The following is a 23,496-nucleotide window of genomic DNA, read 5'->3' as shown; positions in this document are numbered from 1 at the left end:
CCTGCTTTATGCAATATTGTCCGATCATCGTCACTGAAAATGTGCCCAAAATATGTTTCAAAAGAATAAATTCGGAGTGAAATTGGGCAAACTAAATGTGATAATGCCTACCAAAGTTTAGAGCACTTATTTTTTATGTACGTTGCAAGCTATGAGTATGACAGCTTATTATTATCTAGCAACGGGATCCACGAAAAATGGTCAATCGCATGTATCGATATCCCTTTTCCCGTGTCAATGGCAGGTCTCACGAGAGGACCCCTCTACCGATCAACTCATATTTTGTGCGGCTTTCGCAAGGTACTTCCCAATGCTGTGTTTAAAATGTACATTTTTGCATATCGTGTGTTATTGATTTTAATGAAAAGAAGACTAACGTGTACGAAAATTGGTCCCAAGTTAACAGTATAAAGTCGGTAGCTAGCCTAAACCTAAAGCTACGGTAGTCTTACAATGTTTATGTTACTGGATTAGACTTAGGCCTATGTACTGTAGTAGAAATAAGAGCTCATGTTACGGGACATGTGTTGTTGATTTGGCAATTTCGCATGAAATTTATTATTATATAAATAGCATTATTCTCAATTTACAGGGTAACATTCATAATAACTAAATCGGAAATAATTAAATCACCCTGATCTCATTTGCCATTCTTTTTAGTCTCAACGTGCTAAATTATGTACATGTGTAAGAGCTGAACTGTACCATACTCAGGATGGGGTATTTGGGAAGAACGTGAAAGACCGGGGATTGCAGTCTTTGATTGATGGACGTCAAAGTGGCCCAAGATTGTTCTCTATATATGAAAAAACTAATCGGAATCATCTGTTATCTTCAATGAATGAGAGGCTTATACATACATCCAACAGTAAGTTGTAAATATCGTCTGTGTTCCCTATTAATTATATGGAAGGGTCTGTAAAAGGGTAGTGGATTGGCTGATGGGGTCACACCTCCATTGTGTTTTGATACATTCAGAACTAAATGCATACATGTGTCATATGCGGTACACTGATTCATGTCGGTACTAATTACATTATATCGTTTCTACATATGATTCATGGGAGCCATATTTAATAATTTATGACAGATTAAACCCTGTACCTTTTTTTTTGGCCATCCTTTATTTTGTTAAGATCATAAACATGAAACAAACACAATTCAAATTCTCAAATTTCACAGTGTTATCAGTTTATGCTCATTCATATGGCCAGCTTACATCTGTCTTTATAATATGATTGTTTCAGTAGCATAATATAACAACTTATTACAATTCTATGTTCATCTCTGGTTTTTTGTCTTAGGACAGCAAGGAAGTATTCAATCGTTTCTTCTGTCAGATATTGGAGAAGGAATCACAGAAGTAACTGTAAAGGAATGGTAAGTGTTAGGGTTGGGCGATACTTGCTTTTTAATGTCACGATAAATAGTTCAAAAATTATCGCGATACTTCGATAATTACGATAATTTTTTCTTGTTGTTTTAAGTGTGTTCGCGAACACACTAAAAACAACTGCCGATTTCCCACCGGTGTTTTCGCGCAGCAAACACACCGAGCCTAATGGCGTGGGGTTCAGGGCCCGCCTTAGAGCCCCGTTGGGGTCAAGGGGTGGAACCCCTTGTGGGGATCCAGGGGCGAAGACCCCCGGAAAAGTTAAGTATTTTTGCGTGTCTGGCGATAAAAAATTCGCAATTGAGGATTCAAAATACTGACTAACTTTATGAATTTAAATTGTCACGAAACTGATGAAAGTTTTAAAATGACAAGTTAGAGTAGCTATATTATGTGATAAAATGAAAAGAGAATTAATCTGTCTTACAATCTTGATAAAGTTTAACTTACAAAACTGTCAATATTATGAAACAAACTACGTTCGGCAAAGCCTCGTTTCTAGACTGCCTAACAATCAGTTTACAACTGCAGTGTTTAACCGTACTTAAATATCACGGTAGGTTACAATGTGCTTCAAATTTTCTCAGGTACCTTGCAAAGCAACCCCCCTGTCTAACACTTGTTTGTTAACATTTTTGGCACGGTTCCAAAAAACTTTTCATTGAGTAAACGTTTTTGGCTTCACGCTAGAATTAATTAGGTCAGTCAGTAAAGGATCCGTAAAGTTATGCGAAATATTATCTTAGACGTTCAAGGAAAGTAGGTAAATATCCCCGTAACATTAAGGTAAGTAAAACACACCTCAAGCCAACCGACTCCTCCGCATGAACAAAACAATCTATTCCCCATGATACACGAGGCACAGTCTATACCATACAGACATACTGTAGCACGATATCAAGGCCCCAATAGCTACAGTATGGCCATCTTTATGAAAGTAAACCTTGTAATTCCATGTTTTAGGCCACCAGGCGTGATTAACTTAATGCTAAATATTGTTTCCATGTCCTTGTAGAAATCGTCAACTTCGCAAAATACAATTAGTTGTGTTTTTGTTGTTACGTGAGATCCGTAACCGACGAAGTGGTTAGGCTATTTACTATACACTTAACTATGGTAGGATATCATTTTTTGCGTATTTTTGGAAATTCTAGAAAATACTCTTTCCCCCCGCTTTACACCAGATGTGGTCTTCTGGTTTATTCATAAATGGGGGTACTAGAGCCTTGTTTACATGACACTTGTTGCATTTAGCACGATATGCCAGTTTCGCGTGAATTTTTCGAAAGTATTTTGCTCGATCTTTCGTAAAATTAGAAAGGTGTACCAACTTACTTTTCGTACACAATTGATAATTTCTCTACTGATTTTCAGTTTTGTTCTCTATACAGTCAATGTTGTAAAGAACGGATTTTTACGAAGTTCAAAAGTCAGTAAATGAAGTTGATAAAATATTTCTTTTCAACTTTCTTAACCATGGAATGCTAGAATAACATTTACACATAAAACAGAGAATTTTTTTTCTACATCTATTTCAAATTTCTTTCACAAGAAATTATCGTCATTTGTTCAATCCTCAAAAAATATCGTCTTGAAATAAAATTATCGCGATAATAATAATTTTCGATATATCGCCCAACCCTAGTAAGTGTCCCTGCCAACTATGTAAATGTCTCTTTTGGAGAATGTTAGGAAATGCAACAATTTCATGGAAGATGGCTTACCATAAATGATTTATACCCTTTGGTTGCTACTTTTGATAATGTTTGTAAAACACGACACCTTCCATTAACCATAGGTTTACCTTAACTTGTTTATCTTTTGTTAGTACTGGAAACAAAACAAGTTATTGCATTGTCTACAAGTTGAACAACACTAAGAGGAGCTATAAAGACCTTCAGTAGAATTGAAATATAAAGATGAAGAGCTCATTCTCATTCAATTATGATCAAAGTTGAACTATCTTGATGTATTGCCTGAAATTCAGATCATCTCATTGTACCTTACTCAGGCAGTGAATCAGTTTATTAACTGTGTGGAATAGTGTAATCAAACAGAAACTCCAAGAAGAGTAATTTATACTCAATTATTGAACAATATGGCAGCTCTATTGGTCTTGAAATCAAGTTCAGAATGAGAGAAAACTGTACAGTCTAGACTCTAGAGCATACTTTGTATTGGTGAAAGTAGTACAGTCTAGAGTAAACTTTGTATTGGTGAGAGTAGTACAGCCTAGAGCATACTTTGTATTGGTGAGAGTAGTACAGTCTAATAGAGTCTAGAGAATACTTTGTATATATTATTGGTGAGAATAGTACAGTCTAGAGCATCCTTTGTATTGGTGAGAGTAGTACAGTCTAGAGCAGGGTTTCCCTAACTTTATCCCCCCACGAACCCCTTGTGGATGTCAGAGTTGTCCACGAACCCCCAACTTTCGAGACATGATCTGAGTCATTATTATACTATAATAGGCATCACAATGCTTCGTAAAAGATCAAGCTCATAGTGTAATATTGTAATGAAAAAAAGCAAGAGATGAACAAATATTTATTTGAAAACTTCGAGATCAGATCAGATCTTTATCTTCACGAAGTAATGTCATGCGTACACCAACTTCACCAAAGTCATGCAGCCTGTGTCTGTTTCATAATTCAGTTATTTATCACATGCACGGTACGTTAGTTCTATGGCAACATATGCGTATGGAACGCGAAAAAGAGTTTGTCGATAGGTACCACTTTTGTACATTACTAAATTATATGACATATCAGATTTTAGTTCAACAAAAAGTATTCCAGTTTTGACTTTCGGAAACGTCTCACGAACCCCTGAGATGGACTCATGCACCCCCTGGGGGTTCATTCACCCCAGTAAGGGAACCCCTGGTCTAGAGCATACTTTTTATTGGTGATATCATAAGACAGCACTGAGGTTTTGGTTTTGCTATAACTTATCTTTATTGTACAGGTATGTTAAGGAAGGAGATGTTGTTGCTCAGTTTGACAGCATCTGTGAAGTTCAGAGTGACAAAGCCTCGGTGACCATCACAAGTCGTTACGATGGGGTGGTTGTAAAGCTTCACCATGAAGTAGATGACATCGCCCTGGTGGGGAAACCCCTCATTGATATCGAAAGTGAAAAATCAGGTTAGTTAATTAGCATTCATTCATTTCATTCATTTATTGAAACCAGTATAAATATAGCATATTTATAAAAAGGAGTAAAGTAGCAGAATAAGGTTAGCTCAGGTCAGAGGTCATATGTTAATAGTCCTCTCTCTATGTTTCCAGAGACTTAGTGATGGTCCACCACATCTGTCTCTATCATGTGTCATTGATTTCACCTCTTAATTTGTTCTTCATTAACAGAGTGTTTGAACTTTATAAATTCTTCTTCTCCAAACTGAGAAACGAGTATCAACTCAGAGTGCGCTACAAAGTGTTTCCCAATTTAGACCTCAACTTGGTATATAACGGAGAGCGTGAAACCTGGGTATTTGATGAACTTTCAGGGACACCTTGACCACCGAGGGTTAATCGCTCCAGTTGCTCTAAGGGACTTACTGAATATGTTACATTTTATTACAATTATTATAATAGGAAGCAGGATCCATGATGTGTTGTGTAAAAGTAAGTCCTTTATTGATGACCAGACATGATATGCCCTCTCTCAAAAGTCTCAAGCCCTGTTGTTTGCTTTCCTCCAATCCATCACCTGCTTAGAGTTATTCATTTTCTTTTACACTTTTAAATTTGAAGAAGAAAGCCAGGCTGATCAAGTAGAGATGGCTTATGCAGATATTGAACCTGTTGTAGAAGTCAGTAATGTGGGGTTACACGACGCGGGAAAGAGATCAGCACGGGCGCTAGCAACACCTGCAGTCAAGAGGCTTGCTATGGAAAATGATGTGAGTAGCGAGGGTTCTAAGGTTATCTACGGTTACATTACTTAGGAATATTACAGAAATATTAGGAATATTACAGAAACTTAGGAATATGACAGAAACTCCTGTAGGATGTGAGAGAGGATTGTATACTTTGGTTTTTTTTCTTCTTTGTATGTTGTATCTGTCCACCATGAATGTGGTATATGAAGTTAATAAAGGTAATTAAATTGCTAATCATAGTAGACACATATCTATTTCAATTTCAATGCTGTGTTAGAAAAGGCAATTACATCAATTTGACTTTTTCTGGAGAATATGCATTGAAAAGCCAGTTACCTTTTTACAGCTTGCCCAGCTAATGTAACCAGGATTTTTAGACTATATTTATTTTGCAGGATGCGTAGGTCTACAATGCCTGTTATTGACAACATCACCAGTTCACCACATAGATTTAATAATAATGATCTTTACACTAGTAACATTGTTAGTCAAGAAGCCAGGATTTGATATTGTGCAGTTCATTACTTGCATAAATTTAAATACTGTCTTTTCAGATCTCTTTGAAAGACATTGATGGCACTGGTAAAGATGGCCGAGTCCTGAAAGAGGATATTCTACGCTACATTGGGGCTCTGAAAGGAGGCCAGCCATGTAAGTATTAGGACCATGATCAGCCTATGTATTCCATAATAGAACAATAACAACCAACCTTATCCTGTTTGGTTTAATCTCTACTGATGCCCTAGCCAATTATCACATCCAGCAGGGTGGCAAACTGTGCTAAATTGAAGAAATTATCTCTCTCCATCATATTTAATGTTTAATAAAACTACTATAGTAGCATCAATAAGCAAACCTGTTGTGAAAGTGGCACTGGAATATGCTTGCTGACCAGTTTCTGGCCCCCTAGCATAATTGGTCTCAATACTACGACTATGATGATAGAAGATGACCTTAGGCACAAATATACCTGTGATATTTTGTAGACCGTCAAAATATACTGCTATGAGCCAAGTTTTTATTACTATGAAGATTTTTTTTATCTAGGCCTTTAAATACAAATAAATATTATTAATACGATGTAAAAAGTACATGGTTTGGTGTCGTTATTAATATATCCACTTTGGTGTTGACATCATCATCAGTTTAGCATTAAAGGAATATTCCAGAATTTGAAATGTTTGAAAACTGAATACCTTTAAAACCGATTGAGAAACATTACCAACACTAAAGATTTTCTTTCTTTTGTTGGACACTGACATATCTAGTCTAAACTTCTACCTAAAGCCATACTTATGGATTTTGCACTTGAATCGTTTATTATAGCATTTGAGACCATTGAAGAGCTCAGAGCCCCACCTCCCTCCCCATCCATGCCCAAACCAAGCAAACGTATCACCCCAACTGCACCACCATCTCCTATACCGGAGAGGATATCACGCCCGGTCATCTCAGGGGAGGACAGGACAGAACCTGTCACAGGTATCCAGCGTGCCATGACCAAAGCGATGTCAAAGTCTTTACTCATACCTCACTTTGGTTATAAAGATGAAATAGAGCTCACCAGCCTTGTTTCTGTCAAGCCTCTGTTAAAGGAAGCTGCATTGCAGAGAGGGGTGGATAGGTTCTCATTCATGCCAGTATTTATTAAGGTAAGAAGAAGTAGGCTTGCTAAAGAATTCCGTCAGTTTGCGTATTAAGCTACATTTAAACTGTGATATCTCCTGAATGGACTAACAGTTCAGTTTTTCTTTTCAGTTGATGGCTACAAGTATCTCTATTAAACAGACCAGTAACAGTTCTGTAAACTTCTCCTCATTCCTTCAATGAGAGGTTATTGCATAGACACTGTTAATACTGAACATTACAGTCTTGTCTCAGAGCCTGCCATTGATTTGTATTTATCTTCAATGGCTGTTAAATGAATTATCGTTGTTGTTTTATCTTTGCAGGCTGCTTCAATGGCTTTACTACACTATCCTATTTTGAATGCCAGTGTGGATGACGCCTGTGAAAATTTGACGTACAAGGTAATTAAAACTCAAATTTGTGGCTGGGACTCCCGATGAGAGAAACCTTCATCACTATTTACTATGTTTGTCTATCTAAAATGTGTGTCATTAGTTTTAAAGTGATTTGAAGTTTTATTCATAGATGGTGATACCTTCCATTTACCTTGCGATCATTGGAGATTACACCCCCACCCACGCACCCCCTCCCACACAGATTACAGTCCCCACCCACCCACCCCTCCCAAACTTTGTTAATGCCACAAGAGTGACACAATAATCAATCAAACATTTAACCATTCTGATCATTTCTTCAGGCCAGCCACAATATAGGATTTGCACTTGACACACAAGCGGGACTGCTCGTGCCAAATGTGAAAAATGTACAGGCCCTGACAGTGTATGAAGTAGCGTCTGAAATAAACCGTCTAATAGCCTTAGGAACGGCTGGTAAACTCGGCAGTGATGATCTGAGTGGTGGAACCTTCTCCTTGTCCAATATCGGAACGGTAAGATCTCTATCAATCCTCTACGGCATATGTATGACAAGGAACAGTACTGTTTGGGAATCGTCTTGTGGTATTTATTTTAATACATCGTAAAGAAACCTAAAGCTAAGCCAATGATGAAATTTGAAGTGATGTTTTGGTCAAATTACATGTGAGAAGTAAAGTTGATGTTACATGTACAAACTAGTACAAACCCTACTTTCAGGCATATTCAGGCAGTACACAAAATTCAGGGGTTTAGGTGGGGTGAGGCAGTGGCAATGTAACATTGAATGTAACCATTACTTCATAGCAGCAGTAGTTAACTATCTGCTAGTTTTTGAGCTGATGGCTGCTGTACTCACAGTTGTAGTTGTGATTGGATTTGATGGTAACATCTCCTCTCTCAGGTCTTGCATATTTATTGAATCAATAGTTTGTGGTAACACTGGGTGTCCATACCTCTTAGATTGATGCTCATTTGATAATTTCACTTGTTATACCCTGGATTAATGGAGGATTATCCTGATTCCTAGCGATATAACAAGAAGACAAATGCTAAGTGTTTACAGCACATGTGGCCATATTGAACTGTTTATTTTCATCAGGTCACATGCAGGTCACAACAACTTTACCAAAATAGATGGCGTGATACTGATATATAACACTCCTTCCTACCAGATGATGAAACAATCAAATATTTTTCTTCATTAAACAACTCAACTTTTATTAAATCAATCAATCTTTTATCAAATTAAGCAACCAAAACTAACAACTTGAGGGTATAGTTAAATCTCTAACCTCTTGGGTGGTCTGACAACTCTGCCTGACCTGGTTACTGTAGCTGATGGTGCAGGTGACTCTGCTACCACAACTGGGGTTTGACCTGTGTGGACAGGACTACCAGATACTACTGGGGATGTGGTGGAAGGTCCTGGCTGATCCAAGTTAGAGCTCTGCCCTAATTCCCTAGTTGTCTGAGGTACATTAACTGGAACTGGCACAACATCAGCATCCATAGGGTTAGTTGATGTTTGGTTTTCCAGCCATAGCATTTGCACCAGTATCAACAAGGATAAGATGATCTGAGTGTAGAAACCTACGATTATTGCCAGGGATCCTAACAATATATGTACGAGGCCCCTTGACTTTCACTATGGTACCAGGAATCCATCGATCCTTCCCCCCTCTCACATTTCGCACCCTCACTGGTTGATAAAGGTCGAACTGCCGCACTGATGAACTGCGGTCCCTTTGCTGTTTTGCAGCATCCTGTCTCTTTTCCACCTTCCTCTGCAGGCTAGGTTTCACTAAAGAGAGCCTAGTCCTTGGGGATCTCTTAAGAAATAACTCTGATGGAGTTTTCCCGGTAGTTGTGTTCGGGGTATTTCTAAGAGTAAATAAAACATTAGCTACCTTGTGACCCAATGTCTCCCCACTTGACTTAGCAAAAGCATTCTTGAAAGTTTGAACATTGCGTTCTGCAAGCCCATTCGTAGCTGGATGGTATGGAGGAGTGAGAGTATGGTCCACACCATTGGACTTCAGAAAGTTCTGAAATTCCTCAGATCTAAACTGAGGACCATTATCACTTACTAGCTGAATGGGTAACCCATAACGTGCAAAAAGTGTTCTCAACACATTAATCGTGGCAGTACTTGTTGTGGTATTCATTGGTTATACCTCCAACCACTTTGAATGGCTATCCACCACTAGCAAGAAATTCTGACCTTTGACCTCTGCATAGTCTATGTGAACCCGCTGCCATGGCTGTGTGGCCCATGGCCATAACAGCAATGGTTCAGGGTTAGGCGCCTTCTGCACTTGTATACATTGCGTGCACAGCCTAACTTTATCCTCAATATCCTTGTCTAAACCTGGCCACCATACATAACACTTAGCAAGTGCCTTCATCCGACTCATGCCCGGATGACATTCATGAAGTTCACTCAGGATAAGCTCATGCAATTTGGATGGAATAATTACTCTACGCCCCCAAATAAGGCATCCATCCTCCAGGGATAGCTCATCTCTGCGTGTGAAGTATGGTTGTATGGCAGGGTCCACACAATGATTTGGCCAGCCAGATAGAGTAAACTGTAAAACTTTGGCTAAAACTGGGCCCTTGTCTGTATGTTTTGAAATTTCAGTCACAGTAATAGGGGTTTCCATTAGGACTGTCTCAAAAACAAAATACTCCTCTGGGTCACCACTGGAGGCTTCCCCAACTGGGAGTCTGCTGAGCAAATCTGCGTTTGCATTCTTTGCAGAAGAGCGGTACTCAATATTGTACTGATATGCGGACAATAACACTGCCCATCTCTGCATACGAGCTGCCGCCAAAGCCGGGATACCATGTTTTGGTCCGAAGATCTTAGTCAACAGTTGGTGATTTGTGATAAGTGTGAAATTAGTGCCATACAAATACAAGTGGAATTTCTTGATCCCAAAAATAATGGCAAGAGCCTCTTTTTCGATTTGGGCATAATTCTTCTCGGTCTGACTCAATGTCCTAGAGGCATATGCTATGGGGCGATCTGAACCATCTGGATATCGAAGGCCCAAAACAGCTCCAAGTCCACATGGACTAGCATCCACACTCAACACTAGAGGTTTATTTGGATCAAAATGGGTGAGTACCTGATTACTAGCTAAAGCATTCTTTGCATTAACAAAAGCTTGCTCACAGTCATCACTCCAGACCCAATTAATGTTGTGTTGCAGTAGGGCATACAATGGTTGCATCTGAGAAGAGAGATTCCTTACAAATTTGCCATAATAGTTCACCATGCCCAGAAAGGACTGCAATTCAGATACATTGGTTGGTCGAGGTGCCTTTCGTATGGCCTCGATTTTGTCCTGCAAAGGGCTCACACCTTCACTGGTGAGCTCATGACCAAGATACCTGATCTTTGATTTCACGAATTGACATTTTGTGCCATTCAGCCGAACATTGTGCATGTTTAACCTCGCAAACACTGCATCGAGGGCCTTAAGGTGACTGACTATTCTCATTCTCAGAACTTTGCAATCAAGATATCTATGTAACAAAATACATTGTCTAATCCAGATAATATTTTGTCCATCGTTTCCTGGAAAATAGCTGGTGCAGTTTTCACCCCATAACACAAACGTTTTGGTGATAGTAACCCCTTATGTGTATTCATTACTAGGAGCCTAGCTGATTCGTCATCAAGAAACAGCTGACTGAAAGCACCAGATAAATCAAGCACTGAAAATACCTTAGGGTGTGTACCTTCCTGTGCCAGTTTTGCAAATAAATCATTAGTATTTGGTAATTTGTATCCCTCATCTTCAATACAATCATTCAAAGCTTTGTAGTCTCCACATACTCTTGTTTCACCGTTTCCCTTCTGTACATGCACAACTGGTGAGGCCCATTCACTATAGTTGACTTGGGTAACTATATCATTCTTGATAAGTTTCTCATATTCATTTTCCACCTTTGACAATAATGAGTAAGGCACTGGCCTACTCTTTTGGTATTTGGGTCTACTTTTTGATTTCACCCTCAACCTAGCAGAGAATCCCTTAATACCCATTTCCCTTGATGAGAATATTTTCTGATTATGACTCAACAAATTTTCCAAGGTTGGTGACACAGGATTCCCCAAATTTTGGATTCCAACCTTTGCTGGTTTTGGCTCAGATACCACAAAAATATTCTCCCAGTCTAGTTTGATTTTACTCAAGTGGTCTCTGCCGAAAAGGGATGGACGGATTCCCTTGACAACCAATAAATCCATCCTACAACTAGAACCTCCATACTTTGCCGTGACTACAATACTCCCTATCACAGGCACCTTTTCACCTGAATAGCCACGTAGGGTTATATTGGTATCCTTTATGGGGTAATGGGCCAAACTGGACTTGTACACATGCTCCGAAATGGTGGAAAGAGCCGCACCGGTGTCAATTTCCATGGTTATTGGAACATTAGTGTCCCCTACCACTAATGTAATCAAATACGGCTTATTGGTCTTTACACCTGATAATGTATGATATAAACCATAATGTAAATCACTTTCATCAGTATTAACACTATCTACATACTGTTCATTAGTGTCCTTATTACTAGAACTAACGTTAGGCTCACCATCCTCCATAGGCCTATAGCTACTGTAGTTGAGCCGGAGTGGTTGAGGTGACCCCCTGTCCTCGTCTGATTCTGCGAACTGTTCTGGCTTTGAGGTCCCTTAGCCCCAGATTGGCAAGCTCTTTGAATATGACCCTTCTTCCCGCACGAATGACAGTTTACCTCGCGAAACCTGCAATCATCGGGCTTGTGGTTGCTTCCCCCGCAGCGATAGCATGATTGTGCACTGTTAGCTTGCCAGGGCTGCTGATTAGACCTATTGTGCTTGTTGTTGTTTCTAGTCCCCTGACTCCTTCGTCCTTGACCTTGAGGGCTCCGCCAATTCAATCTGTTTGTACTCACAGAACTTCCTGCATCGATATGTTCCCTTGTTGCTATGCCAGCCATTTCGTCTGCAAGACACTTGGTTTTAGCTTTTTCAAACGTCAGATCAGCGGTTGAGAGTAGCTGCGTTTGAGTTTTCACAAATCTTGTGTGCAGCCCCGAGACCAGTCTGTCTCGCAGTGCCTCCAGTAGAAATGCGTTGAAATCGCAATGGGTCGCTAAGTTCTTCAAGCGAACAATAAAGTCTGCAACTGACTCGGTTTCAGACTGTGAAGCAGCCCAAAATTTAAAACGTTCAGCGATCACGATCGGTTTTGGTGAAAAATGTCCTTTCAGGATGGTTTTCAGATGCGCATACGTCTGTGTACACGGCTTGTCTGGGCTACATACCGTTTTCAAGAGCTTGAAAGTGTCAGCGCCCACCATAGCGAGAAAAAAATTAGCCTGTCTCGCCTCGGCAATATCGTTTGCCACTATAAAGGCATCGCAGCGATCTGCGTAATCTTCGAAGCTTTCGACTGTGTTGTCAAACGGCCCGATATTCCCATAAACTGCCATGTTTACGATACAGAAATATTCTGGGTTAAATTATAGGTTGTTCCTTAGTTCGTCGCCAGTTTGTTATACCCTGGATTAATGGAGGATTATCCTGATTCCTAGCGATATAACAAGAAGACAAATGCTAAGTGTTTACAGCACATGCGGCCAGTGGCGTCACCAGACTTTTCAGTCTGGGGGGGCACCAGCATTTGATGGGGGGCACTTAGGTGGATACGGATCGCCGTCCTGGAGGAGGGGTCTAAGGGGAGGGGTGTCCCCTACGGGCGCGGCGGAACGGGAAAATTATTGGGGGGGGCTAATGTGTAGAGACTATCTAAGCGGAGCGCCACCATCGGTTGGCGCGGAGCGTACAATAAAATTTTGGGTTTTTCAAACCCCCAGATGGCCGGAAACGGCACTTCCCGACTGTTTTATGCTGCGAATACCTAGCCCTAAAATATGAGTCTCAAGCCTGCAATTTCTCAGATTGCACGTAAAAGTCTGTAAAAACATTGTAATTTGTATATTCGATGGTGTTTTAAGAAAGTAGCTATTACTCGTAGTGTACTCGCAAAGACGTTTTTGAGTGTAGTAAGGGGATGTTGGAGAACTGGCTGAAATGAAGCAAGTCATTGGCCTAAGACGAAGTTGTGTTGCGCTTACCGGTACTCACACTCACTGCTTCCACTTTTCACGGGGCGTGAAGACGCGGTTGGGGTGACAATGTGGTCTATAGCCAGGGGACGGGCCGAGGGTCCCCCAGCATTTACTAAAATTATTACACCTATATAGTATACGTGTGCATCGGACAGATCGACAAGTATGCATTGAAAAATGGGCAGATGCACGTTTCGGAGCCTTGGTAAATATTGGGGGGGGGGGCTTATCATGCATTTGCCCCCTCAACTTTTTCATTGGGGGGCTGAGCCCCCCAAGCTCCCCCTGGTTCCGCCGCCACTGCCCCCCTCCCCTTTGGAAACTTTTCGCATACGGAGGATGGACTAGATGCAAAATGCTGCCACATTTGATGCTAAATTCGATCTGAAGATATCTCCAGAAATTGCTATTTTTGAGATAATGATTTTAACAAGGCGCAGAATTTTGCAGAGGATATGAACCACATGCTGTCGATATTATGCCTAACCCGATATCAATAGAACCTACAGTTGTTGAATTAATGTGTGCATGACCCCCGACTCCTTTCTTGTCCTTCTCGTTTTCACCCATTATCTATTGAGATGTAACAGGTTCCAGCATCGTTATTGGCTCCTATCAGGGATCTCACCATGCAATCCAAAGTTTGATCACACATCGAGTATGGCTCAGTATGCAGGTGTGAACATTCGCCATTTGTTCCTACAAGCATCTGACCTCAAATGACCTCTGCACCCCCTACACAACAGGGTTAATATATGGGTCCACAAATATAGGCAAGTATGGTGCCTGCGGACCCTCACATTCTCACAGTTCGTCAGCTCCTAACCTGTCAACCTCAGACCAAGGCAACATATTGCAGTACCCTCCCTTCTCACAGTCATGTAGCTCGCGAAGCGGACGTGTATATCCGCTGGTATGGCGTGAGCACTGACACATTCAATGTAAATATCGACACCTGTTGTGATGGCGCGGGTTACGACTTCGATACCCGACGTTCAAGGATAAACTTTTTCATTTTTTCGCAGCTCATTTGAAGAAAATACGAATTACTGTGCTTCTTTGTCCTTATGAAAAACCAACTCAGATGATGGGAGTTGAATATAACAAAATATATATATATTTTTTTACCAACCCAAATCTCAGATGGGGGGGCACTCGGTTTTCCAGGGGGGCACATACCCCCCCTAGCCCCCCCTTGGCGACGCCACTGCATGCGGCCATATTGAACTGTTTATTTTCATCAGGTCACATGCAGGTCACAACAACTTTACAAAATAGATGGCGTGATACTGATATATAACATCACTAAAGGTAAAACTGTTGCCAAAATGTAACCTGCAATGAGCAGAGCTGGTCATGTTTGTTAAGGTTCCTTTAGGGGCATTTAATCATTTTGCTTATCTCTGTGGCAGGTTGGTGGTCTTGTTTTCAAGGTTCCTTTAAATGTATTTAATCATATTGCTTATCTCTGTGGCAGGTTGGTGGTCTTGTTTTTAAGGTTCCTTTAAGGTTATTTAATCATATTGCTTATCTCTGTGGCAGGTTGGTGGTCTTGTTTTTAAGGTTCCTTTAAGGTTATTTAATCATATTGCTTATCTCTGTGGCAGGTTGGTGTTCTTGTTTTTAAGGTTCCTTTAAGGGCATTTAATCATATTGCTTTTCTTTGTAGCAGGGTTGGTGGTCTTGTTTTTAAGGTTCCTTTAAGGGCATTTCATCATTTAGTATTTCTCTGTGACAAGTTGGTGGTCTTGTTTTTAAGGTTCCTTTAAGTGCATTCCATCATTTTGTATTTCTCTGTGGCAGTTTGGTGGTACCTACACAACGCCAGTTATCTTTAATAATTTTGCTTTTCTCTGTGGCAGGTTGGTGGCACCTACACTTCGCCAGTTATCTTCTCTCCAGAAGTCGCCATTGGAGCTATCGGTAAAGTCCAGGTGAGGTTTAAGATTTATCCGGATATGTAAACATAAGGCAAAAGAGAAAGAGGTTCAATGAAATTGATAAAATATTGGTTGGTTGTGATTGGTTGTAATTCTTGTATTGGAAGGAATAAAGGATGTATTCCTCTACAATGTATGATTTTCTTTGAGACAACTCATTTCTCAAATTGCAGTACCCTAAGCTTGTATCTGCAATACGCAACCAAAATCTATGTTGACCGTTAGCTTTCCTAAGCTTCCATCTCCCATCTGATAAGTCATGATGTGTTATTACTGGACAACCTCATTTACCCTCCATTGTCTGTTCTGTTTTCAGGTGGTGCCAAGGTTTGATGAGGATGATAACATTATCAAAGCCCATATCTTGAATGTGAGCTGGTCAGCTGATCATAGAGTCATTGATGGAGCTACCATGGCAAGGTTCTCCAACCAGTGGAAGTCATACCTGGAGAATCCTGCTACCATGATGCTGGATATGAAATAATTCCCCCGCCCCCCCTCCCCCCACCCCAGTTGTGTGTGACTCTCAATTTGGCACCTCCTACTTTGGTCAATTTGTGAATGCGGCATATTGGTTCCAAAGTGTAGTGCAAGCACTCATTCAAATATTTATGTTATATAACAAAATGTATGGTAAAAACAAAAGCCACAGAGTTTTTTTTTTTAATGAATTTAGTCACACTGAATAAGGTGATTTGCCGCATGTTATAGTTAAACAGGGAAAACCTTACTTTGAGAAACATTTTATGAAATACATCACAGCAATTTGTGTGTGTAGTGGTTGGTGTGTAGTACAAATAATAAGACAGCACTCTGGTTAGTGGTTGCTGTGTAGTACAGCCAATTACCCAGCACATAGGGTGTGTAGTGGTTGGTGTGTAGTACAAATAATAAGACAGCACTCTGGTTAGTGGTTGCTGTGTAGTACAGCCAATTACACAACACTCTGGTTCGTGTGTAGTACAGCCAATTACCCAGCACATAGGGTGTGTAGTGGTTGGTGTGTAGTACAAATAATAAGACAGCACTCTGGTTAGTGGTTGCTGTGTAGTACAGCCAATTACACAACACTCTGGTTCGTGTGTAGTACAGCCAATTACTTAGCACATAGGTTGTATAGTAGCTGATGTGCAGTACAGCCCATTACACAACACTCAGAGTGTGTAGTGGCTGCAAGCACAGCCAATTACACAACACTCAGGTTGTGTAGCGGCTGGTGTGTTTCAATGCTTCAACCGAACTTGAAAGACCTGTCATGTATTGGACCAAGTAATATGTGATTTTTGTCAATAGTTCAACAAGAAGATATTTATAGGGATTTCTTTGTGTGGAAGGGTGTCTTGCTCAAGGGTTCTATTTATTATGTTCAGTCATTTTGGCTAATTGAAATGACTAGTATTTAATGTTGGTGTTTAAATTCAATAAGGATCACTGACATATATATTTTGGGGTTGCTTACCTTGACTAATGTTTCATCTTTTGATTTTGCTTTTTTCTGTAGATTTTGGACAGCTATTCCTGAATATTCCTTTATAAAATTAGTAAACGAATTCCTGAATTAACATAAGACTATCATGTGAACATTTAAATACTTCTATTAACTTAGGCAGAACCAAAGAGGCTTGGTGCGATTGACAATGTTGCTGTGAAATGATTGGAAGCTAACACAGAATTTGAAATGTGATAAATTAATAGATTTAAGAAGCATAATAAGAAACACCAAGTACTTTGTTTTATCTTGACTCGGTACTACTCCTCTCTTATTGTTGTGGAAATATACTCAAACTCAAACTAAACTGTCAGTTCATTAAAAGTGAAGTTACTAGTAATTCAGTCAAGTAGGATTTGATGATATCAGCTGATCTAGATTACATCAGTTATCATTGTGCATAAAATCACCAACATGCTGTGAAGCTATTGCTTGAAACCTGTACTATTCCAAAGTATATTCCATAAGTATTAAGTCATAGTAAGTTAAGTATGCCCCTATTATTAAAGGATGACTGTATAATCCAACAAAGAAATGGAAACTTGTGTGCTTGCCTATTAGGGAATGTTGCTATATACTTTTCAGAGATATTCACCTTCAAAATATGTTAAATCTGTCAAATGATAAGGCTAACTTGAGGTCAGTACTTCACTTCAGGCCTATGTGTTAATGTTAATCCATTGTTTACTAGATTTTAAGCCTCTTATTTTCCCTATTAAGGTTTGTGTTGCATCTGAATTAATAGATTGAATGCCATAGGAAGTACTTCAGGCACATGAATTACTTTAATAGCCTCACAGCGCTATAGAAATACATCCTTATATGATGGCAGTGAATTGTTATGACTCAAAGATTAAATTGGTGCGTAAGTCTTCCTTTAAAGTAGATAAGTTGTAGGAGTAAAGGAGCAAAGTTTTCCTGACAGGCAGTTATTGTCAAACTAAGTTACAGCAAGATAAATCTTCAATTTGGTCATCGAATTGTTAGAGAATTATGATAGCTCACAAACGGTTGGCTATGAACATTTGGCTATCAACTGAACATTTATTTCCATCTTTTAGATGTAAGTTATTGTCTTCTAATGTGTCATGTTGCATGACTGAAGAAATATTTTTGATTTAATCATTTAATAATCTTCTGCATAAGGAATTGAGGAAAAGAGAATGAATTATGGTCTGGAAAATTGCCTGAAGATTTGATTATAAAATTTACACATCATAAAAAAGAATACTACACATCATACATAAGAGTCAACCTGTCCTTGGCTTGTTTGTATTGGAAGTAATACATATCATTTGAAAGGACCACCTCCAACAAACTGTTTGATCATTTATTTTGTTTGTATTCTCAGCGAAAATCGATGCCATGTCCAGACGCGAGAAGTGGTTCGGATCACATAGCTTCCATTTTATATTAAGAGTGGCCACAATGTAATCAGGTCACTTAGGAATAATCTCTTGAAGGATATGACAAGGAAGTTCTACCCTCAGATTTGTCCGTTTGAAAATAAAATTGGAGTGTTGTTTTGAGCAAATTGTAATATACACATTTTAGTGCGGATGAAATGACTTTTAGAGTGGACTTTTTGCAAAACCATTGTTTGGTAAATCTTAGACACACCCATTGCATGTAAATTTACATGTATCCTTTGCAGATAGAAATGTTTTCAGCACAGATGGACATAATTCAATTTACTTCTGCATCATCAACCATTGCTCCTAGACATTGCTTTATCATCACTGCTAAAGTCCTTATTTCTAAAGGGAAGGACTTTGTCCCACAGATTTCAGCTTGCATTTTCAATGCATCATGAGCATTTTAAACTGTTTAAGTGTGGCAATCAAGGTCATAGTTATTGGTGCCCAAATCCCTATGTATGCGTGATGCCACATGTGGCCCACAGAACGGTTTTGCCTTTTGTGATCAACATTCTCCGTTTTGGTTTGTACAGTATTCCTATTGTTTTGTTTTTATTTGAGGAGCTGATCCCATTGGCTGTGCTAACCTGAGATGTTCATGAGTCACTTTCATATATGATCTTCTTCAAAACCTAGTTTTCCCCAAAACAAATGCTTAGTGCTCTCAGAAATCGCAAAAGAAAATTGTCAACTTAGTATCTCAGTTCGACACTGTGGCCTTGTGTAACCCAATCTCGGGATTGCTTTGTCATGTCTTCAGGCCGAGACGAAAGAACTCATTTGAAACCATACAAACCAGTGGCATTTGTATTGATATATTTGGGGCTAGGGGAGAGACTAATTGATGGGTCACCCCTGAATGCCCAAAGTTTTGACTGGGTCATAGCAAGGAAAGGTTGTGGAATGCTGCCCTAAACTAATCATCAAGATTATTTTTCTGCCTAACAATTTCATGTTAGCATTAGTAGTTAATGTTCCTGTAACTAAAGTGAGAAAGCAAACAAATTCTAAACAGAATTAAATGTAGCAAAAATGCACAGAGGCCTCGATCACTGTGGTCTTTCTGGTTACTATTATTAATATTGAAATGATCACATTTTGTCATACTTTCATTAATAATTCCTTCTACTTCAGCAAAAGAGTAAATATGATTATTATGACTATAGAAACCAGGAGTTGTTTCTCATCCTTTAATAATATGACTAATTCTGCATGTATTTGTTTATTTATGCTTAATTGCCAGATACATTATTTCACTACAAGCCCACATTATTATTTGTACTAGATAATTAACCATATATACATGAATCCTTGCATTGGCCCCTGGCAATCTTCATCTAGTTACATAATCCTCACTTTGTGTAAAGATAAACAAAAACCTGACAATTATTCAATTATACACACATTAGTCAGCAATATCCATAGTAGATGCTCTTGTTTGTGAAGGAATGCGATTCTTTCAACTTTACCCTAATACTGTTCCCTAAGTGTGATTATAAAATCAGTAGTTCGGGTTCATCAATATTTATGAGCATTTCAGGAAAGTGGATATATGACCACGATTCTTAATACCTAAAGGTGCCTGCAGTAGCTATTACACCTATCCCCCCCCCCCCACCATCCTCGTCACCAGGCTCCTGCCTACAGTACCCATCACCTACATGCAACCATCCTCCTCTATACCAGGTGGGTTGTTCTTCACACAGTAGACAGTGCCTGCAGTATCCATCATCACTTCCTCAGACTGTCCTTGACATTAACAGGTTGTTAATACACCAGATGCTGATTTAGCTATCACCAGTGTGACTACCATCTTTAGTACCACCAGTTGGTGGCTGCAATTGTAGTCATCACTTTTTCAACCATCCTCCTTCTTAGCAGCTGGTTTCTTACGATGAATCTGTTTCTTTTCTTCACAAAGAGAAGAGATCCATTTAAGATCATCTTCCCAGAGTTCCATCTCTGCTGGATTTATATGGATAGCTCTGGATATACTCTTCTTAGCCTGGGAAAGAAATAGTCAACACCAGAGATGGAAATCAATTTATAAGTTGAAAACAATATATTGTGAGAGAATTAATAAAATATAAGACATTTTTGCAAGTAATTAACTACGTAAAGTCTCTGCCCTGAATACTAGACAGATTTCTGAATAGAAAACTATGCGTTCAGTGTTGATAGTAGTATCAATAGAAACCAGCCTTCACTGCTGGTTTTGTGGTCAAATAAGAAAAACAGTTTAAGCATCATTGACTACTGCATCAACAATATGGAAGTTGACGTCACTGCATATTCAAATATCAATAACGTACATTTATATATGGCTTAAAAACAAAGAGCAACATATTACCATTTCTACCTCTCCAAGGCCAAGTTGAGCCCTTGCCAAGGTTTGGTGTGCTGTCCACCACAGAGGGTTGAGAGTAACTGTTTTCTCAGCAGCTTGTACTGCAGGAAACACCTCACTCAGTTCCATTAGAGCCTACAACATTCAAATAAAATGGACATCTTATTATCTGTTTCTGCAAAACTGACAGCAGAATGCAGTTTAGTTGATTCTTCAAGACTTATCAGCATTAGTTTAGAGAGGTTTGAGTTTAGGTTACCATAGTATCAAATCTTATATGACATGGCACCAACTTATTTTGCAGAATTACTGACCATACGCATTAGTGGGTGCACCCTCGCTCAAATGCATATATAGTCTCCACCAACCTATCGGAAATACCAAGTTCTACGGCAAAAGGGCTTTCCATATTTGCAGGCCACGTTTGTGGAATACCTTACCACAGTCTCTTCGTGCACTTGATAATTTTCAAACTTTCAAGTCTCATCTCAAAACCTTCCTCTTTGCTAAGTACTTTAATTTGTAGTGGTTTTTCTCTGCATTCTTTGTAAAGCGCTTTGAGATAATTGTTATGTAAAGCGCTATATAAATGTTTATTATTATTATTATTAATGTCGAGGATAATAGTTGATGATGGGACATATCCAACATATTCAGTATAAATCATAATTTTAGGCACGGTTGTCTGCTAACCATCGCAATGACTTTGAAATGGACAAAATTGAAGTCATAATCTGAAAAAATGCATCTAAAATCGATGGACTAGCACAGATGTTTCTGTCTTATTATCCCCAGACACTTCACACAAGTCAAGAAACATTGTACGTGGGTGGGGAGCATGATATTCTTCTGCATTCAAGGTGCTTTCTATCCCCCCCCCCCCACAAGAAAAAGGGAGCAAAAAATAAAAATAATGAAAACAAAATGAATTCACAATGTTATGTAGATTACACAAATAGATGAACCCATGTAGTCTACCTACATTGTTCACTAATGTTATGTATACAACACAAAGAGATGTACCCATGTAGTCTACCTACATTGTTCACTAATGTTACGTATACCACAGACTAGCAGTAATAATATTCCATGGTTTATTCTTTACCTGAGCTTTCATCTCATAAATTGAACTCTTCCCTGGTGTTAACTGCAGAGCTTCATCCCATTTCTTAATAGCTTCCCAGTATCTGTGAAGTCAGAAAGAAAATAAACTTATAAAAAGAAGATAAACTACAGACATGTGTAATGAAGTAAAATGGCTAAATATCTATTATTAGGAAGGTACTATCAAGAAGCCTTATCATTTCTGGGCCAACTAGAGCAACTGATTTATGATTACGGGTCCATCTGTCCCAATGGTTACCTAGTCCGCTAATTGTTTTATGTATCGAAGAAAATTCACATTTGAATTGTTACAAAATATGGATGATTATTGCCTAATTTTACCTCTCAGCTTCAGCTAGAATTACTCCTTCTTTTACTAATCTTTCACTCTTGGTTACACAGTCCTCCAAGATGAAAATTTTTCGTTTCTTGGCCAGATTAAGAAAGAAATTTGAAGCAGTGGTGTCTTCTTCCTCTTCACTGGAATCTCTAGCTCCTGTGACATGTTTGAAGTTTTCAGCTGACTCTGCTGATAAGTTAGCATTCTGCTTTCTTTTCCATCCAAAGGAAGTCATACTGAAACCCTGCATGGGATATGTGGTCTAGAAATAAATCATTAAATCAGCTTTGTGTAGTGTTGGTGTATATATACATCTGATTTTGAAAAGAAGAAAAATTCAAAAGGTTTTCCGATAGAGAAGGAATGGACTGATACCAGGAGGGCAAAATAACTGTCATTTGAGACAGCAATGTTAATTGGGAATTTTTTTGCTATTCTGTTTTTAGCAGCAACTTTTAACTATGTATGCAAAGCTCATCAAATTATCAACCTGACCTTTCAAGGAAATTATCAAACAATTTTAGCAGAATAGAGCATGATTGAGCGTCCAATACCAGTTGCAGGATACGTTCAAATGTAATAGTTTGTGAGGATCGCTACAAATAACCCATTTAATGTTGTTGCCAGGGCATAGTATGTCATATGTCCTGTGGTAGATGAGCACATCTAATCTATACATTCTAATTTGAGGTTATATTTACAAAGTGTTTGCTTTAGGAGCATACAGTATTGCATAAATTAATAAAATGGACTCTGACAATTTGCACCACACTTTCTCAATTCAGTAACTGTTTTTTCTGACGGGTTCAAATTTTTGAAGTCTAGACTACCTGAAAACAGAGAAGGGCCTTATGCATTGGCACTCCAGTGATTTGGGCATGGTAATGGGTCTTTCAACACAACTCACAAAATCCTAATAATTATAGTATGATCAGCCAACGCAACAATTTAAGGCTGATCCAACAACACACAGATGATATTATCGGTAAGCAGAACCTATTGGTATTTCAACAGAATACTTACAATATTACTTCGCCTTGCCTGTGTATTGCGAGGCTATAGGTCAGTGTCTAACTACACTCTACACGGACCTAGGCTATACCAGTTGGCCTAACTGCACGTAGTTGAACGTATACGTGAAGAAGTTCAAACTGAGATATCATATATAATACAAATCACCTGAAATATTACCGTTTCGTACGCTTATTCTTTATTACTGGAAGACTGATGTAACATCTTTTTCAAGAAAAGTCACCCAAGAGCAACTTCGAGCTAGCTGCAAAGATTTCTAGCTGAGAGGGAAAGTACCTTTCTCGCAGGTCAAAGGTATCTCAAACATTCGATATTGTGATTGGTCAACTAGGTAACGCGTGGCTGTTGATTGGTCGTTTTTTCTTGCTCACTAGGTATATGTTAATTGCCGCGGAGATATTTAAACATGTAA

The 23,496-nt window shown here is 39.0% G+C and overlaps 2 protein-coding genes across 4 annotated transcripts; one reads left to right on the top strand and one right to left on the bottom strand.

The window, feature by feature from the left end:
* The first annotated feature begins 135 nt into the window (after window positions 1-135).
* Window positions 136-18,161, top strand: LOC139956404 (lipoamide acyltransferase component of branched-chain alpha-keto acid dehydrogenase complex, mitochondrial-like). Its single transcript, XM_071955199.1, has 11 exons — window positions 136-300; window positions 661-868; window positions 1,305-1,380; window positions 4,361-4,539; window positions 5,152-5,300; window positions 5,834-5,930; window positions 6,606-6,931; window positions 7,232-7,309; window positions 7,606-7,797; window positions 15,277-15,348; window positions 15,671-18,161. Exons 1-11 carry the CDS (start codon window positions 136-138, stop codon window positions 15,836-15,838), a joined length of 1,710 nt encoding a protein of 569 aa, XP_071811300.1. The 3' UTR covers window positions 15,839-18,161.
* On the bottom strand, window positions 16,304-23,391 carry LOC139956462 (tetratricopeptide repeat protein 33-like). 3 transcript variants are annotated; one of them, XM_071955204.1, is made up of 5 exons: window positions 23,244-23,391; window positions 22,055-22,296; window positions 21,714-21,795; window positions 20,612-20,743; window positions 16,304-20,266 (listed from the first exon to the last, which is right to left on the bottom strand). In XM_071955204.1, exons 2-5 carry the CDS (start codon window positions 22,285-22,287, stop codon window positions 20,120-20,122), a joined length of 594 nt encoding a protein of 197 aa, XP_071811305.1. In that variant the 5' UTR covers window positions 22,288-22,296; window positions 23,244-23,391; the 3' UTR covers window positions 16,304-20,119. The 3 variants fall into 3 exon arrangements, with proteins under 3 accessions (XP_071811305.1, XP_071811304.1, XP_071811306.1); XM_071955203.1 differs by having other exon boundaries at window positions 22,055-22,314; window positions 23,244-23,386; XM_071955205.1 differs by having other exon boundaries at window positions 23,232-23,363.
* Between the last annotated feature and the right edge of the window lie 105 nt (window positions 23,392-23,496).

The sequence above is a fragment of the Apostichopus japonicus genome, chromosome 2 (assembly GCF_037975245.1).
Source record: "Apostichopus japonicus isolate 1M-3 chromosome 2, ASM3797524v1, whole genome shotgun sequence".
Lineage (NCBI taxonomy): Eukaryota > Metazoa > Echinodermata > Holothuroidea > Aspidochirotida > Stichopodidae > Apostichopus > Apostichopus japonicus.
This window is presented reverse-complemented; position numbering and strand designations above follow the sequence as displayed.

Bases quoted from the DNA above. Each gene is read 5' to 3' on its own strand.
- LOC139956404 (XM_071955199.1), top strand. From the start codon at position 136: ATGTACGTTGCAAGCTATGAGTATGACAGCTTATTATTATCTAGCAAC. The intron at 7,310-7,605 runs GTAATTAAAACT...TCATTTCTTCAG, and splicing joins GTGAAAATTTGACGTACAAG to GCCAGCCACAATATAGGATT. The intron at 7,798-15,276 runs GTAAGATCTCTA...TCTCTGTGGCAG, and splicing joins CCTTGTCCAATATCGGAACG to GTTGGTGGCACCTACACTTC.
- LOC139956462 (XM_071955203.1), bottom strand. From the start codon at position 22,302: ATGCAGGGTTTCAGTATGACTTCCTTTGGATGGAAAAGAAAGCAGAAT. The intron at 21,796-22,054 runs GTAAAATTAGGC...CTGACTTCACAG, and splicing joins ATTCTAGCTGAAGCTGAGAG to ATACTGGGAAGCTATTAAGA. The intron at 20,744-21,713 runs GTAAAGAATAAA...TGAATGTTGTAG, and splicing joins TTTATGAGATGAAAGCTCAG to GCTCTAATGGAACTGAGTGA.